This window comes from Corella eumyota, chromosome 7 (genome assembly GCF_963082875.1).
Source record: "Corella eumyota chromosome 7, kaCorEumy4.1, whole genome shotgun sequence".
Lineage (NCBI taxonomy): Eukaryota > Metazoa > Chordata > Ascidiacea > Phlebobranchia > Corellidae > Corella > Corella eumyota.
Window position 1 is genome coordinate 1,505,583 of NC_137496.1, and position 18,510 is coordinate 1,524,092.

Genomic DNA, 18,510 nt, shown 5'->3' on the forward strand with positions numbered 1-18,510 from the left:
TTCGACCACTTCACCAAACAGATATATCCAAGAAGCTTAAATAAAAGAACCCAGTAAAAAAGTTTAAAACAATTGATTTATTTCGCATTTCGTAATAATAATGACACAGTAGAAAAGTATATTCTAATTTAATTAAAGTCATGAAGGCAATCATATAATCCAACAAAAACATCTCAATTTTAACTTCCATCAAAATAAACTTATCATACTGCATGAAAATAACAAAACTATATGATAAAACAGTTGATTGATTAAGCAAAAATGCTTTTGGACGGCAGTCTCAAGCTTTTGTACTTGACGAAACGGAACATTACATTTGAAGTTTGTTAGGCCCAATTTAATTAAGTCTGTTAAATTATATTAAGCATAATTGCCTAAAACGTACATTAGAAATGTTTAACTTTTTAACACTTTTGTAAAGATTTATCTCATAAGCTTTGGCATTTTGAAATTACAATTCGATAGTCACGTCAGAACTTTGTCGAGCAAGTTGGTGGGATGGAGTCTCAAAAGAACCGACTGTATTCAAAGGCAAGGAATGTTGTTTAGTAACACTCTGACTTCGTAACGGTGTCGGTGGAAAATGCATATTAAAATAAGTTGATAAAACATCTTCCTCGTCTTTGCTGGCAACAGGGGGGTGATTATCACCACCATCATCGCTGTTTTCCCAATCTGAATCTCCGTCAGTCCTTGCAGTTTGCTTTCGGATGCTAGGTCTTTTATTTTGACTAAGAACAACAGAATTAGTGTTATTAACATTAGATGAAGGCGGGAGTTCATTTTGGCGTTGTGTTTCTTCTTCTCTGTTCCAATCTGGGATGCTAATCGATCCAGTAGACGCACATGTACTTGAATCGTCTGGCGTTTGATTTTGTAACATTTTACTCGAACTATCCGATCGTTTCGACCTTCTTAGGGTACTTTCTCGTACAATTCCAAGCTTGCTATTGTTCCTGCTACTTCGGTGGGAGTTATGCCTACGATGCGGGGTTTTTTCGTTATAAGAAAACTCCAAATCAGACGGAATGTCTTCGTGATATCTTGTCACTTGTTGGCGACGAGGGTCGTAAGATAAAGTGTCTGAATCGGTTCCGGTCCCATGTCCGCTGCTAAAACTATCCCGAGTCGAGGACGGTCGTTTTCGATTCTAAATTGAAGAATAAAAATTATAAAATTAAAAAGAAAATTTATTGTTAGACAATAGCATTTGTGTGACCTGTGAATTGTAACATTCAAACTGGCACAACCTTGTGTATGTAACTAACCTATACTTTTATTTATGTAACAAAAACGTAATTCAAATCAAGAAGACATATATGCGGCAAACAGTAAACACCACAAACCTTAAAATTACTTATTTTATAATTGAAGCATTCATAACGTTGTTTGACATTTAAAACTACATAAAAAGTGCAATTATAGACCAGAGGGAAGGTCGTATATAATAATGAACAAGGGTGTTAAGCTTAACATAAATATACACGTTTGACAAGTTAAGTTTCGTTTATAATATTGTTAAAACAGAGATAATCTTAATCCATGTGTTTACATTTAACTGCGTTTTATAACGATTAAAAATTGAAGTAGTTGACTTAATTTTAAACAACAAGGGTTTTTCAACGTGGCAGTTGCTGCTGAAATATTAATGAGATTTTCGCTTGGAAAGTGTAAAAAATAACACTTTCTGGCAAATCTTGGCATAATATACAGCTAGTTCTTAACGCTAGAAAGCTAACACTTTCAAATTTTTTTATGAAGAAAGTTTTGTATTTGTAAGTGCAATTTTAACAACTAAAATATAAACCCAAAATTGGTGTCGAAACAAAACGACTTTAAAAATAAAACATAAAACATTACATTAAACGATTTAAAATGCCTACCTCCAAGCTAACACTGCTGCTGTTTATGCTACTTCTTGCCACTCTGTATGTATGGGAATTGAAATGATGATAAGGGGCAAGGGGTGGTAAATAGGAATCAGATGAACGATTAAGATCACGTGGTAGTCGCCGAGTGTCTTCAAATATATCAGGTCCAGTGTCATATGAAATATACGAAGATGATTCGGTTGGGTAGGATTCTGAGGGTGGAATTGGTGCGTCGAACCCATGATACGAACTTGCTGATTGGGCTAAGTTTAAATCATTAAACGCGCTATGACGTTTGGTAGGTCCTTGATGTTGATCAGCATATGAAGATACACTTCTTCGGTTCTTAACAATTGGATTTTTTTCATAACTAGGCAAAGTAAGGGATAAGTCCAGCGGTTCAAAAGTCATTTCTTTTGGGTTTCTTTCCATCTTTGAGCCGTGTCGTTTTCTTGACACAGAACCCGAGTTCTTTCTTTTACAATACAACCATATTCCAACTGTGATTATAATCCCTATAAGTAGTCCGACAACGCCGCATGTGATACCAACTAATAGCATTACCTGGCCTTCTGAATTATCTCCAACAGTGGTCAATTGTGACGTTGAACTACGGTCAAATCCAGGAGCCAAGGTGGTAAATTCGGACCCCTGGGAGCCAAAGCCAGGAGCCGTGGTCGAGGTGTTTACAATAGAGTTATTACCGTTAGGTACAAAGGTGGTAATCTCACTTTCGTTAAGTTCATTATCACCAGCTCTACCAAAGGTAGAAGCGATTGCATCAAGTTCTGCTTGACTTCTAGTTGTATTCGTCGATCCAAGAGATATTGAAGGTGTTGTTTCATATTGCTCTGACTTAAGTCCTTCGGTGTCTCCACTGCCAGTAAATTCGACAACTTGTCGTTTGAATCTTAGTTTTCTCATCATATTTATTCATTAAACGCATTCAATAAAATCCTATAAAGTACACGCAACCATATTTCAGGTTAGCCTGTGAGAAAGAAAATAAGCTTTAAATCAATCTTGTTAGCTAACAAACTATGCCTCTACTTATCAACGTGGCTGTACAATTAGATGAACACAAACTGCCTTTAAGCTATTTTGCATTCAAAACAAATTTAAACACAAAATATCTACATGTGTATATATATAGATAGATAACTTTGATTAAGCATATATGTATTCTTTCAAAGGTTAACTAAATTTTAATTCTTTTTAATTCTGGTTTTAAATTTATCATCAGACTTCAGGTTGTTTATCACTCTTCATATACAACAATGAACCAACACGCGCTCTATCATAAATATTTACAAGCAGGTAGGCCCTGCAATAACAAACGAATAAGCAAGGACCCTTGACAGCTCAATGATATACAATGTGCATCGTTCACAGCTCTTACATCCATTTTTACCACGTCCCCCTTTTTATCGTTAAGTGCTTTTAGCGAGTCTATATTTAACAACTGCGTGTTACTATAATTGGGGTTTAATTGTTACCATTATAATGCTGCATTTGTTAACACGCAAGATGTAATTGTCTATTCTGACGCACGATGAACAAATAAACAACGCTAATGGGTTGCAAAGGAATTCCATTCATCCAAATACCAATTAATTTGATGCTGGAGGAAGTAGAACGGACCAATTAGGGACGCGTGCCTTTAAATAACATTTTTATTCGCATTTTTTACAAAATTATTGCTCTAAAATAAACTCCTGACTACTAACTATGAGAAAATCAACTTCAATATTTTGCAATATGATTTTACATCGTTAATTAATTGCAACAACCTAATTATGAAGGTCACTCTATTATGGGACTTAATCCCCGACTAATCCTTATCTAACTACCATTGTTTGCAATTTAAATCCTTGTTTTCATATTAAGTTACTCAGTCCATGGTCATTTGGCTATGTTATTTATGACATTAAGGCATGTCATTATAAATCTGGGCACAATACACATTGATAACGCCGCGATGTCTATACAAATTAACTCTTTATTAGTGTTAAGGCCATTGACTAATTACAAAAGTTAAATTGAAATTTTGTGGTCTAGTTTTTACATATATATGGAGCCAACAAACACGCCAACATTTAAATATAGTCTAACTTAAAAACAAATTGGTGTTTTCAATAATACATAACCACTCCATACGTTTTTACAACACAAAAAATAGAAGAGTTTCTTAAAATACTTTTCTTAATTATTTGTATGAAACTTAAATCTTAAACAAGATTAATTTACCTTTTTAGGTGTAATGAACACTAAATACATTTAACTTAGTTTTTTTTTAAGTTCTAACTTTTTATAACTTTATGTAATCTTTTTTCAATAATACTAAGATTATTTTTTTTTGTTTTGTTTTTTTTTTCTAAGGATAGTTTCACCACACTCAACTGTTCTCGTAAAATCAACTTTAACTTTTTTGACGTTTCGTGAAATCGTAATAACTCAACAGTTGCCAAAAAGGAGTTAAACTTGTTTCGACTTTTATGGCCTTGAATGTCAACGTGTGGTAGACACAAGCTTAGTAGAAAATAAAATTCTCATCGACTTAAATTCACCAAAAATAAGATAATGATTTTTGATACAAAAATGCGAAAATGTTACTTAGAATATTCCAATTAATTAATCATCACCATGACATTTGTGTGATATTTACAGTGGATTATAAACCACGACATGATTGAAATCTGTTGACTGCATTTGTACAATAAACCACACACCGCTGTAGACTAAACAATTCCTCAAATTATATTGATTACATTCCGATAGAAAACTACCCACCTCAAATACAAAATCGACCCACGTCAAATACAAAATCGACCCACCTCAAATACAACATCTACCCACCTCAAATACAACATCTACCCACGTTAAATATAACATCGACCCACGTTAAATACAACATCTACCTGATTTAACCTGGACATTTCGCTGTTGTCTCTTCTATCGTTAACCTCGTGTTTAAAGATTTAAATGAAGATTGACCTAAACCTGCGGGGTGACAACATACGAGGCCCGCAACACAATACAAATGACGTCACGCGGTCAAAGGCCTTTGCCTTTTTTTGCGAGCGGACGAAGCTAATTGGGATTAAGCGAAACGTAATTCCTTTTTGTGACGAACGTCGGACAATAATAGCTTTTAACACCTTTGCGCTTCGCTGATTTTGCGTGATGACCAATCAGAACCTACTGTCCACTGTGAAATTAAAATTCGATTATCAAAGTGCGTCATTTGCATGAAACGTCACACGAACGACCTCGTAAAATCTGACTTCTCACATTTCGAAACAATACAATTGGGAAAATGGCAAAACTAATTTCATGGTATATATAACGCTATAGTCACTACATTTTTACACATGGTTTTATAGTATATCACATGGTCCATAAACCGATATTATTATTATAAATATTTCAGCAATAACTTACAAACTCAAGAAATACAAACGAGCAACTTAATTTTACGATCTCACTATAACATTTTAAGACAACTATAATTAATACTCTCTTTAATATACCATATAGAATGTCAATCATAGAATAAGTGTCAAAATTTTACTGTTATATGACATATAAGTAGTTTAGATTGATGTATACTTGTTTGACTTGTCGAAAAGTTGTCAAGTTGTCTGTTGACTCGATAAAGTTAAAATTTAAGTTTAAGAAACTGATTAAAATATTTGCGCACCATCTTATAATCACAAAGTATTTTAGGTACCCCTTAATACAACATGTTTTGAATGATAATCCCTTCTGAAGACCAACAAAGACGAACTTCAACTTTATAAGATCTAGTAGCTCCTCAAAAACACTTCAGACTAAAGTTAAAAATCTGTAAAGTACTTCAAAGTATCTAACTGTTTAACTGTTTTCTAATAAATATATCAACAAATATAATTGTTACACAATAATCTTTATCTGCAGTACAATTTATTCTATATAAAAACACCAAAATATTTTACTAAAAAGGGGTCTGATGTTCAATTTTTTAATAAACCTTTGTCTCAGATAATAAAGAAACTTGATGAAGTTGAAAATAGACAAACTGAAGTACCGATTCGTGCTCTTATATTTGAATATCAAGTATTTTGAGGTTTCTTAAAACTCGAAATGAGTAAATCATGGCTCAAAAAAAAGTTCCAATTAATCATCGTTTAAAATATAATTAAAAAAACATCAAATAGTCTTTAAATAATTAATATAGAAAACGAAACTTTAAAATCTAGCGTAAGCTTCTATAAATAAACTTTTAAATTGCATTTTAATGACTAATCAAGTACCTTTCCTAATCATTAACGAATTGCAAAATATACACACAACTAAGTCCTTGGAGGTTTACACTCGTTTGTGTTTTAAATTGCAGCTAAATGCTTATCGATTTTTACACACAGCACATTTAACATACATTTTGTATAAGGCAAAAATCAATGATCAAACACTGCTAACTCTTAACTGTAGAAAGGCTTAAATGAAATATAATCTAATGTACACACATTTTTTTTATGCGTTGATTTCGAATTTATATCGTTTATAAGAGACCACCATTAACTAAGTCTCGTCAAGTATTTAATTTGATTTTCAAAGTATTAATTGACCCGTCTGAAGAGCCCGCTTCCCTTGCTAAATAAACAGCCAATCATCACACTCTGTCGTAAACAGCTTCTAATGCCTAGACATGTCCAAGTTTGGGCTAACGACAATTACTCAAAGTTTATATATTCCACACGGTTCAGTCTCCGTTAAATCAACTGTTGACATTCTACCTTTTTAGGCTACGGAGTTGATCTAATTTCCTGAAAATAAGTTTTCAAAATATATCTTGTAATGTGATATGACCGTGGCGCTTTAAACTTTAATAAGCTTGTGCGTAAGATTGCACTCTCTATCTCGGGAGCAATCTATTTGTCTTTGCTTATTAATTTTTTATACGCTTGTCACCATGGCTACATTAAAGCTGTTGCATTACGTTTTTCATATAGAAATAAACTATACACAGAACAACGGAGTTTACAAGATTTTTGCCAATGTAACAGACGCTTGGTACTTTTAAATGAATCAACGTTTTCTTTTAGTTACTTTGACTCGCATAAACGTCTGCTTTTTACTCTATATCCTACGTTTAACTGAGCCTTTTTTGAAAACAATATTCCCATGAGGGTTGCCTTAGAAATAACAAAAAAACATCTTACTGCCGGAGTGCCATTGATTTCTTTTGTTCGAGCGAATATCGGCGATAAATTGAACAGCGAAGTGCTTATTCTGCCCGAGGAGAAAACCTATTTGTCGGCAAAATGTAAATACAAACTACGATGTAATCTTGAAATATAATAACTTTTATCGAAAGGTCATAGATGTCTACTTAGCAAGTTAATAACGTATTATTATGTTCATAACAACAAAACGACCTGTTGTTTAAAGTAAATTCTTAACTAACTCTTATGTACCGCAACGTTGCCACGCTCAGTACCTTATCCAAATGTTAAAGCAACCTCACGCAATGTACTCTTAATGTCATGGCTACTGAACCATGTATACGCAAAATTCTACCAAGGATTATAGATACGCTTCATATTACCTTAAAAATTCAATACTAACTGCTTTGTATTAAAGAATTAACTCTATACTAAACATGGACATGCCCTTACAGGTTGAATGGCTTCCCAAGCCTTTATATGCCAAACTTCTAAACAAATTTAGTAATTACAATATCTAAAAATGTTGGTATGTTTGTTCAGACTTACTTAACCAACCTTGAAATAACAGTTTTCTAACTTAAGCCTTCGTGAATGTATTTCTGGTAATATCGTTGCTTTCAATACTAATATTGTCGTTCCTTCTTGACTGATTGCTGAGATTTAAACCGGGGTTTAACTTAGGTTTCTGTTTCTTTAATTTATGCTTACCAGGCCTGTTGCGATTTGGCCTAAAGTTTTTTATTTAAGCTTAAAATCTCGTCTACAAAATTCAATCAATCATTCTAGAGTTTAATTATTTTTTCCAGCAAATACTACATTACTAAATAATGAAAAAAATCGGATATTTGGCCGACATTACATATTGCAATAAAATGTAATAGCTTCCTAGGAATTTCTATGACGCTAAAATGTCTAATTTCGATCAATTTTATTTGATTTACTTTGGTTTAAATATCAAACTAATATTTTTAAAGGAAATATAAAATAGATTTTACAACCATGTGAAAATATTTTTACAACTGTATTAAACGATCAGCAATCTTTGATATGTTTTTTAAAGCTTTTTATCATTTACATTAAAGTGGTGGTTAAGCAAATAAACATAAACTAATATAACCCAGTTTAAAACATGTAATAATATACATAAAACTTGGCTTAAAATATAAAGATGCCTCGTCAATTAAACCCGTAAACAACCTAACCTTTGAAGGCTTATTTTATTTAAATAAACGAACAAAGAGATGCTGTTGTTAGTCTATAAGATAAATTAACGATCAACTAACAAGTTTAAATTAAGAAACTATGCAAACTTTCTCTTGCTTTCGTCGGTTCATTGGCGCCTAACGTATTTGTCTAATATGTAAATAACTTGAACTTCTATTACACCTGCTTATCTAACCTTGTCGCATTAACATTGTTATCATTTCTTTTATCCTTAACATTAAACTTTGCGACAAATAACAACTCTAATTTATGTGATGACACAATAGATTAAATTATCACAATTTATTACGTCACTGCGGAAAGATACCAATGACGTAGATACTTTAATAACGTAATAACTTGATGATTGATTGAATATTAACCCCGGCATTAATTTGTTAACAACTTATCTGGCACCTTGCCAGCAAAAAATTAAAATTTTAATAAACTTTAAAAATTAATTTTTAAATGTTTTCAGTAGTTTATAACCGGTCTTTAATTTAATAAACAGCTTAAAAAATCATCTTTTTAGATTATTAATTTTTGTATACAACAATCAGCATTAGTAACAATCGTAATCTAAATCTTATTTTTAAAAATAAACACAGTCTACCAACAGATAAAACATCTTCTATTTCAATCACTTGTAACCTGATACACTAAAAACGTTCACTCGAAATATAATCTCACTTAATACCGCCAAAAAATAATAGAAATTTCCATTTGAGTTATCACAAACAATGTCAAATCTTTGCTTTGTAATTTAATCTTTCTAATACTGCGGTAAATATATAATATACCTGATTTAATAATGCGCAGTAGTACAACCATATCGCTTATGTCGGTTAAGATTAAGGGCATTTGAAAGCGAAAAAAGGGCTTAAATCTGGTATACATTTAACATATGCTGATTTGAAAGGTTATGGTCTACCACATATGTCAGTAATTTTGTAATTCGAATATAAGTACAGTAGATTTATGAATAAAAATCTGGAAAATATTGTGAGGTCTTTACGTGACCCATTGTCGTGTATTGAAATGCTTATTATTATCTTCCTAAAGGATAGTATGTACGTCATTTTCCGAGAAAACATTTGATTAATTGGAACAAATCTTTTGATAAATAAAAATGTGCCAATATGGATACAAAACATTATCTTTAAAAACCTAATATTAAGCATCGTGTAAACAAAATTTTCCATAAACTATCTCCTATAAACCTAAAAGTTATTTGTAAGCATTCTTACCTTAACTTTTCCAAATCGATGTAATAATATAAATCCTTTATAAATTATACAATAAAATTTGTATAAGACTCTGCCTAAAATCTAGCGAACCTTGCATAAGATCATCTGTATAAAAATTTTAATTTACGATCGCTCCGTTGGTAAAAAATTTAATAAACTTATACCCAGTAAAGGAGTTTTTTAATTTATGATTTTTTTGAACGTATAAACGGTTTCCTATAGCATTAAATTAGGTTTTAATAGTCTAATCGTTTAGTAGAACTTAACGTTTTTACTGATGATTTAAATTTGGAGCTTCAGAAATCTTAACTTACAGTTTAACAAAAAAGACAAACTACCTCTACATTAGGTCTAATCAGCGTTTGTTGCCCTACTACTAAGCTATACAATTGTCCCTTCCATATTCAGAATATATGATAACACAGTAACCACAAGTCACAAAAAGTGTTTATGTTTTCAAAATAGCTTAAGAAATTTTATAGAAAGTAGAACAATAAAATATAAGGCACACTCGAAAAACAAAAAAATACAACAACACATTACATTCACATTGTAGTATATAATGTTTAACATATACACATATCATTTGCTTTACAGTGATATTAAAGTTAACCAAACAACAAGACATTAAAATTAAGCCTTTAAATCATATACCACACACTGCACATTTACACAAGTAGTACAATACACACCTGGAAGTACATAGTTTAAAATAAAGGCACCTAAATTACAACCTTTACATTTCTGTGATAATATCATGCAAAAAACAAACAAAAATTATGCTGAATGTGATCATATAAAAATACATCAGCAATTAAAATTATAATAACCTGCAGTTAAAATAACTAGCCTTAAAAATTTAAAAATTATTCTAAAAGTCTTAAAAATTAAAAATATTACCTAAGTATTTTTTACTTTAATAAACCAGACCAGTAACAAAAGTCTGGTACTGATTTGGTTGGCATATTTTTCGACAGAGATTTGACTCTTAAATTTCGATCATCAGTTAATAAAACTGTTGAAGTAACTTCCTCGTTTTTCTTTACTTTGGATTCATATTTTACACAACATTGAAGAATAAGATCATCATTAGTGGCCTAAGTTTAATAAAATGTAAAAAATACAATTATTTTTCATATATTTTCGGTAATTAAATAGTAATAACCAAATAAAATCTTTAAAATTACAATCAATATGACATTAATATATTTTAAGTTTTCCCTAAATAAAATTTTAAATTTTGTAATACATATTTATGGTTTAAACAACATTCTTTTAAATTGATGTCATTATTATATTATTGTTAAGGGAATCGAATAGAATATAAAATTACTTCATATTTTGCGAAATAAAACTTAACATTCAAGACAATGTTTTATAAATACAGCAGACAATGACATCATTTCATGAGGGAATAAAATATGATATATTGTTATACAGAGTTAGTATATAACTATATAAAGTGTCATTTTTCAGTAACAACTCTTATATGTTGACCACATCAATAAAATGTAATCTTTATTGTTTTAATTCTATGGAGAATAACATTAATAATAGGAATGTTTATTTTTAAATCAAAATATATAAAAGATTATGTTTTGAAGTCAATCTACCCCTTAACTCATATTGTTTTAATACTTTCACAATTCTATCAAAGTAAAAAAAATGACTCTGACAAAATAACTAAAAAAAATGGATTGGAAATTTGAGTAGCTATTCTACAATGTCCTAAGTTTAAATCTGGCAAAATCATGAAATTTACCTAAATAATAATAAAAAACTTTTACTAGACCATGCTTGATAAGTATGTCTGATAGCTTGGTTGTACTATACAATTTAACGTATTTTAGTTATTTATGTCAACATAAATTTTGGGTTTGGTGACCATGCCATAACATACTTAATCTTTACGTAAATGACATTACTTTTGGCATGTTTTAAATCATTAAATTAATTTTGTCATATTTTCCCGTCGCATTGTTGTAATATTAATTGTATATCGTATTTATTATTTACTTTTATCAATGTGCGAAAAACCAAAATAAAAAAACAATATTTACCTTCTTTTCAGACCTCTGCTGGTCATGAAATGAAATAGAGTGAAGCTGAGATCCCTGACTTGTAAGAACTTGTAAGTTTGAATATTTCGAAAATTGTTGTTGAACAAAATCAGAGGCAATCTTGGCGCAAGACTGAACCTGAATAGCATGCTCACCCTCCCCTTTTACTTCCAGTGACAACCCCTTAAGTTCTACTACAACTAATAAGCAAAACATTTGAATTAATTCAAAAAAAAGAAGGGGGGAATTTAAAGAAAAATTTAGAAAACTGAATACTTACCAACAAGTGGAACACAAACAACAAAACGACCATCATTTAAAAGTATCTTTAGCAGCCCCATGTGGTCAATTAAACAATTTGTATCCACCACTAAGTGGCGTGGTTTCACTTTCACACTGCTCATCTTCGGGCTGGACTGCAAAGAAACCTAAAAAAAATTTAAAATTCAGTTTTATAAATTTTTAAATTAACAAAATTTTAATAAAAACCTGAATATGTTGTCTTCTTTTCTCTTGTTCATCTTTAGTCTGTTGTAGGGAGTCCCGGAGTGCCTTTAACTGATAAATATCTTCATCTTCTGGGATGAAATCTTCCTCCTGCTCCTTCTCAACTTCGTAAAATTCCTCCTCAAACTTCAGGATCATTAGAATTAGAATTTTTAAGATGAGGAAGATAACAAAAAATTAAAACTTTTAAAAAATGTTTAAAATTAACTTAAAATTTACCTGTTTAAGAGGTTGTGTCTTTGGAGCTGTTGGTTTAATTGGTAACTCAACCAAAACAATATATCTAAGAAATAATAAAAAAACATTTACTTACAAAGGATATACATATTTACATATAACATATAATACTGTATAAGATTTTTAATTTATGACAGTTTTTAATAGTTTTTTTTTTACAAAAATTTAATCATGATAAGCTCAGTTACCTTCCCTGTTTAAACAGGAGTAGTGGCTGCTCCATGCCGCACAAATATTCAAGAAAATCTTGGATCAATTCAAGTCGAACATAAGTATGAACAGTCTGTGTTGAAGTTTGTAAATCGTTGATATGAGAAAATCTTGGGACACTATCAACATCAGAGAGTGGAACATAACCAGAAAACTCAAAATCTTCGGGCAAATAAACCTAAGTTATAAAAAACAATATTTAATAGATTATATTATTTCAAATAAAAGTACTTAACGTAAATTAATGTTAGATGATTTTTAAATCCTTGAAGATATTTTTTTTGAATACCTGTTTAAAATCTGGTTGTTTGTCCAACAGTATTGGAATCGGAAAAATCTTTTTACTTAACAGCCAATCACATAACTTCGCTAGTGACAACCAAATATTGGGGTTTCTATGACAACAAAAACCATATTATCAACAAATTGTTTTGCCCAGTTTGTTATAAAAAAATAATTTTTTATAAACAATTTAAATAATTTTTTATAAACAACTTAAAAAAATAATTTTTTATAAACAACTTAAAACAAACTATTTAATCACCATTTGTTAAACACATGTAAGTTAGTATTAATACTGGCAGCGTGGTGTAGTGATAAGAACACTTGCTACACCACCATGAGGTCCTGGATCCAATCCCCACTGCTCTTATGCTGTAGCGTCCTCGAGTAAAGCGCTATAAACAGTATAAACTCCTGCTGAGTAAGCACTTAATCAGCAGCATAATTACCGGGCAATTATAATCTCTATAATATCCTAAACTGCTAAAGGCAACTCGAGACTGGGTCGGAGTAATTGATGTTACTCTATGTTAACGTCATGCAATCGACCTTACCACATCAAGGACAAAGACATACACAAACAAAGTTGTACAATATTACCTTGCTGCTTTAGACTCTGGGTACCAGGTATCCTTATTACTATACATCCAATCACAAGACAACTTTAACATGGGCAACAACATTGAAAGTTCAGAGTACATGGATAAATCACACATTCCTGATGTGGTTAACTCAGATAAGTTTAACAAAGATGTTATTCGGTTTACTAGAAGAGAGATCATGTCAAATGAAAGTTCTATTGCACACTGTAAGCAGGAATCTTGTGTAGAACCTATAAAGTTTATTTAATGTAATAAATTTAATTTCTAGCGGCTGTATATATATAAATATTTAGGACCAATTAATAGGCTTACAAAAAAACTGCTGTTGGTGCAGATAAATTTCTATGTAATTATTTATTGTAAAAATCTTTGGTTTAAACTTATATATACAAAGTAGTATAAATATAATCTTAAATTTTGCTCCGACTTACCAATTTTCATTCGTTGTTGTTGGTCAAATACTGAGAAAAAGTTGATGGCAAAAATATGGAATAAAGTTTGGGATGATATAACCAGAGGAGATGTGAATAATATCTTAAAAAAATAAAATTTAATTGTAAACAAAAACTGAAAGCTTTATAAAACTATTTTCAAATTAATTTTTTATATTTTTTAACTTCAATTTATCAAGACACTATTAGCTAAACATACATACTTAAAAAGATTTTTAATTTAACTAATAAATAAATTAATTCAACCAACATGATTAAACATTTCCAACATTTCATCTTTAAGTTTAGCAAATGAATCGAATCCAATTCTTGTAAATAACTTTCCATGAAGGTTTATGTAAATCAGAAGGAAATGTTTAAGTCCCTGCGACAAAATGATCAAAAATTTATAATATGTGTGTATAGTATAGAAATATTAACAATACATTTCATACAATCAAAATACAATATGTATTAACTATATAAATATTATAAGTAGAGTGTCAAAATATAATATAAATATTGACACACAAAAGATTACCAAATAAAATTTAAAATCATCTGTTTAAAGAAAAAAAAAAAGTTTTTAAAAGTGTATTTTTATTAATATATTGACTTACTTTAAATGAATTTGTAGCATTAGAAACATCAATTTTGTTATCTTCATTTAAATGATTCGAAATAAGGTTATTATCATCAGGTAAAATCCAAATCTCCCTTAAATATTCTTCTCTATAAAATATAGTTAGTTTTTAAAAGACAATATCAAAATTTAAGTAGATTTCAATGGTGTCTTACTTACTTTTTAGCTTTGTGATTCATATTTTCTTCTTTGTCTATGCTTTCTTTTTCCTTTTTGATTATATAATCCAACTATAAACAAAAAATTAAATAATAAATTTCAATTTAACTTCACCAACAGATAAGACAGTTAACTATAAAAGCATGTTACCCTTTTTCTAGCATCGTTGAACAAGGCAATCAAACTTTCTCGTGCTGTTAAGATAGGGTTCCCAATAGTAGCCAAACTTCTTGCATAATAATAAACTGCATCCAATCTTCTTCTTGTTCGAACAGCAAGAACAGCGAGTTGGTTGTAGGGTCGACCGTTACGAGGTTCCAATGCACGAGCTTGTATATACCTCCTATGTTTTTAAATGGAAGTTAGTTAGTATTGCAAAAGTATGTTTAAACAAGCTTAAAAGGTGTTCTCACCATTTTAAAATTAACAACATGTTTTTAATAAAACAATAAGTAAACATAGAAAAAATAAGAAGTTAACTGAATTTAAATAATATTTAAAATTAACAGTATTGTTTACACATAAAATATCTACACTAGTTAAACGGTTAACATAAAGAGAGTAATAAGTAAACTAAATATAAATGATTATTTTTAAGGTTTAACTTACTGGCGAGCTTTACCAAAGTTAGAACCATCTGAAACAGTTTCTTTATACCTAGCTAGATCACCCAGACTTAGCAATGTTCTTTGACAACTCATTATAGCAAGCTTAACCTTTAAAAAAAGTATTGGTCAAGTAAGTAGGTAGCATATAGTAATTTATTACAGGACTTTAGTTTAAATGTATACAAATTTATTTCATCTTGCATTTATTGTTAATAGTGTGAAAAACTTAAATTTTTGTTTACCCTTTTTCCAGCATGTTTATGTAAAACTCGAGACACATCAGAAATTAGTTCCATTAAATTAAATTTGTAAGTTTTCTGTAATTCTGTTAACAAATTCTCATAAAATTCGGTAGCCTAAAAATAAGAAAAAGAACAAATTTTAATGATATAAACTTAAATGTAAAGTTTACATTAACATGTTTTAAATTACCTGGTTAATTAATATAACCAAAAAGTCTTTTAAAGCAGACTTGTCAGCTTTGTTTTGACATGATGATATTTGTTCCCGTAATTTCTCTATAACCTAAAAAAATAAAAACTTAACATAAAATCAAATTGAATAAAATTTTGGTTTGATTTTTTTCTACCTGATGATATACATTCTTCCATAAGAGTTGTTCGATGTTGTTTTTAGCTGAAGTTTCAAGGTCATTTATAATCAAAGGTTTGTATGCATCAATCAATTGCTCTCTGTTAACCAAATTTAAGGTTTAATCCCAAAAAATATTTTTTTTACCATTTTATAAATTTTTACTTACCGATTTTTCTGTAGATTTGCTTTAAAATTTTGTAGTTTAAAGTCAGCACATGAAAGTAACAAAGCAATGTTGGCTTCAATAGTTTGAGCTTGTTGTAATAAATAGGACTCCCTAGAGAGAATTTCCAAGTACTCTGATCCCATATCATGACTCTAAATTATATTATCATACAATTCAACTATTAACACTTAACATAATGTACTTCAATATATAGTGTCAGGTCATACTATAAAACCATGCATAAAGATTTTAAAATTTAAACCTGTTTTAAAATATTAACAACCCCTTTTTAATATTTTCAAAAACATAATTTAATGCCAATCACACAAGTTATAATATAACAAAATAAATTTAAAAAATAACCTACCTCGTTTGATTGGTTCCACGGTTCATGTCTGGCTGGTAGAGTTGAATATCTAAAAATATGCCATTTAATAACTATTCTATATTCTTTCATATACCTTACCATACTAACATCAATTAAAATATTTTGTTTTACCTTGTAGCATTGTGATACATTGGACTGAAATACTGAGGTTCTTCCTGTGGAAAAATAATAAAATAAAAATTTAAAATTAAACTTCAAAAAAAAATATTGTGGAAACTTAAAAATAATTAATGGAATATAAAGTCATTGTTACCTGAAATTCTGGCACTCTTGGTGTTTTGACGATGATTGGTTTCATTGGATTTTCAGGATCATATAATCTTCTTTCTTCTTTCTAAAATCAAATAGACAACATGAATCAAAAAATGCATTTTCTAGCAATTTACAATAAAAATATACCTTTAAAGACTATGTAACAATAAATATAAATTATTGAATACCTTGTATATTGTTTTAACTTTGATTATTAGTTTTTATTGTAATGATAGATTATAATAAATTACCTCTGGTTCAACTGCTGGATTAAGTGAGAAATTTAATTCATTTTCATCTATCTCAGATTGCCATAAATCACTTGTACTTTCATCCTACCAAAACAACATTAGTTTATTAATAAAAAGCTTGGATATAATTAACAGTACAACAAACATAAAAGCTTTGTTTTTAACAATTTAGGCAAAGTTGTTTACATCTTCTTGTTTTTTCCACTGCCCAATTGATCCAAAACTATCCCATTCTAATTCATTATCCATCTCTAAATCTTTATCATCAATTCTAACACAAATACACAAATGTTTTAATAGAATAAAATATAAGGAATACTCAATGCATAATATTACTCAAAAAAAGTAGAAGAAAATTTTAATTTGTTAAAGTAATAACCTGTTTGTATATTCTCTTGAATTAACTTTTTGTTTAGGGGCTGTTTTTTTGTAAGAATTATTTACATCTTTAGTTACTTTTTTAGGCCCAGTTTTTCTAAAACAATGATATAAATTATAACATTGGTATAGTAAGAAATTAACCATATTATTAGAATGCAATGTATTTTGATTTTTTTGATTTAAAATTACCTTCCATTTCTTTGGTTTAGGCCTTCATAGAAATCCTGGGACTCTACAAAAATAACAAATATTTTATCACAGTTAAAAGCTTTCAAATACTTAATGTAAACTGCCTCAGGCAAACATTACATTCCATACAAACTATTTATATACGTTGTAAATAAATATACAATTTAATATAGCCTATATACAAAGTATATACATAACATTCACATTTCATTTTATATACTAGTTATAACTTTATTTATAAACACATTTAACGAGAACTGTTGTCAGATAAAATTATTTTTTTATCAATATTAAAAAAATTGAATTTACTTTGTGGTCTTTGTTGAGTATTTGGTGATCTAGTTTGCCCATTTTTAAGGGGCTCACTGGTTTTTGAACCTGTGACCTCTTGGTCCCTAAAAGTTGAATAAACAAAATTAGTCAAGATAATAAATTAAACACACAATAAACCTAATCCAGGAAATAGGATTATACTAAATTAATTAGCTGCAGATTAAGTATTAATAAAAAGATTAATTGTTAGTTTCAATTTAAACTTTAACAAAATAATCACTAAATTTAAATATTTTACTTTTTAACTGGTGGGGTTCGGTTTGATAAACGAGATTGCCCAACTTGATAAAATTCTATTTTCGGAGATTTGGTATCTCGATTAGATCTCTCTCCTGTAATAAAAGAAAACCAATATACCCTTCTCAAAAAAACGAATTTTTAAACCCTTTTCAATATAGCATTACAAGCTTTTTAAGTAAAAATAAAACTATGGAGTTGGATAGTTCTAATAATTGCAGATCAATTATCCCTTATGGTGTTACATTTGTTATAGTTGAGGTAACATTTTACTTACGAGTTTTGCTTTGAGTTGGTTGCATTTTCTTACGTTTTTCTTTTATTCTTCTTAAGGTTTTTTCGTCCAGACGAACCACAGGAATATTATCACCAGACATTATTAATTTAAGTTTAAAATACCACACAAATCTGTAACATAAATACACTTTTTTAACCTGTACGTTGAGATCTTA

General features: G+C 29.6%; 2 protein-coding genes across 2 annotated transcripts; both read right to left on the reverse strand.

Moving 5' to 3' along the window:
- Window positions 1-58: 58 nt before the first annotated feature.
- LOC145758922 (uncharacterized) lies at window positions 59-10,448 on the reverse strand. Its single transcript, XM_082572615.1, has 3 exons — window positions 10,429-10,448; window positions 1,884-2,862; window positions 59-1,150 (listed from the first exon to the last, which is right to left on the reverse strand). Exons 2-3 carry the CDS (start codon window positions 2,796-2,798, stop codon window positions 452-454), a joined length of 1,614 nt encoding a protein of 537 aa, XP_082428741.1. The 5' UTR covers window positions 2,799-2,862; window positions 10,429-10,448; the 3' UTR covers window positions 59-451.
- On the reverse strand, window positions 9,973-18,462 carry LOC145758921 (telomerase-binding protein EST1A-like). Its single transcript, XM_082572614.1, has 28 exons — window positions 18,336-18,462; window positions 18,060-18,153; window positions 17,798-17,883; window positions 17,489-17,531; window positions 17,298-17,393; window positions 17,105-17,189; window positions 16,919-17,002; window positions 16,669-16,749; window positions 16,527-16,570; window positions 16,395-16,443; window positions 16,028-16,179; window positions 15,857-15,959; window positions 15,700-15,792; window positions 15,510-15,623; window positions 15,269-15,375; window positions 14,810-15,002; window positions 14,660-14,730; window positions 14,478-14,589; window positions 14,129-14,242; window positions 13,858-13,960; window positions 13,425-13,656; window positions 12,832-12,937; window positions 12,521-12,720; window positions 12,315-12,378; window positions 12,078-12,221; window positions 11,869-12,016; window positions 11,589-11,788; window positions 9,973-10,625 (listed from the first exon to the last, which is right to left on the reverse strand). The coding sequence occupies exons 1-28, from the start codon at window positions 18,433-18,435 to the stop codon at window positions 10,440-10,442; spliced, it is 3,204 nt and encodes a 1,067-aa protein (XP_082428740.1). The 5' UTR covers window positions 18,436-18,462; the 3' UTR covers window positions 9,973-10,439.
- Window positions 18,463-18,510: the final 48 nt, after the last annotated feature.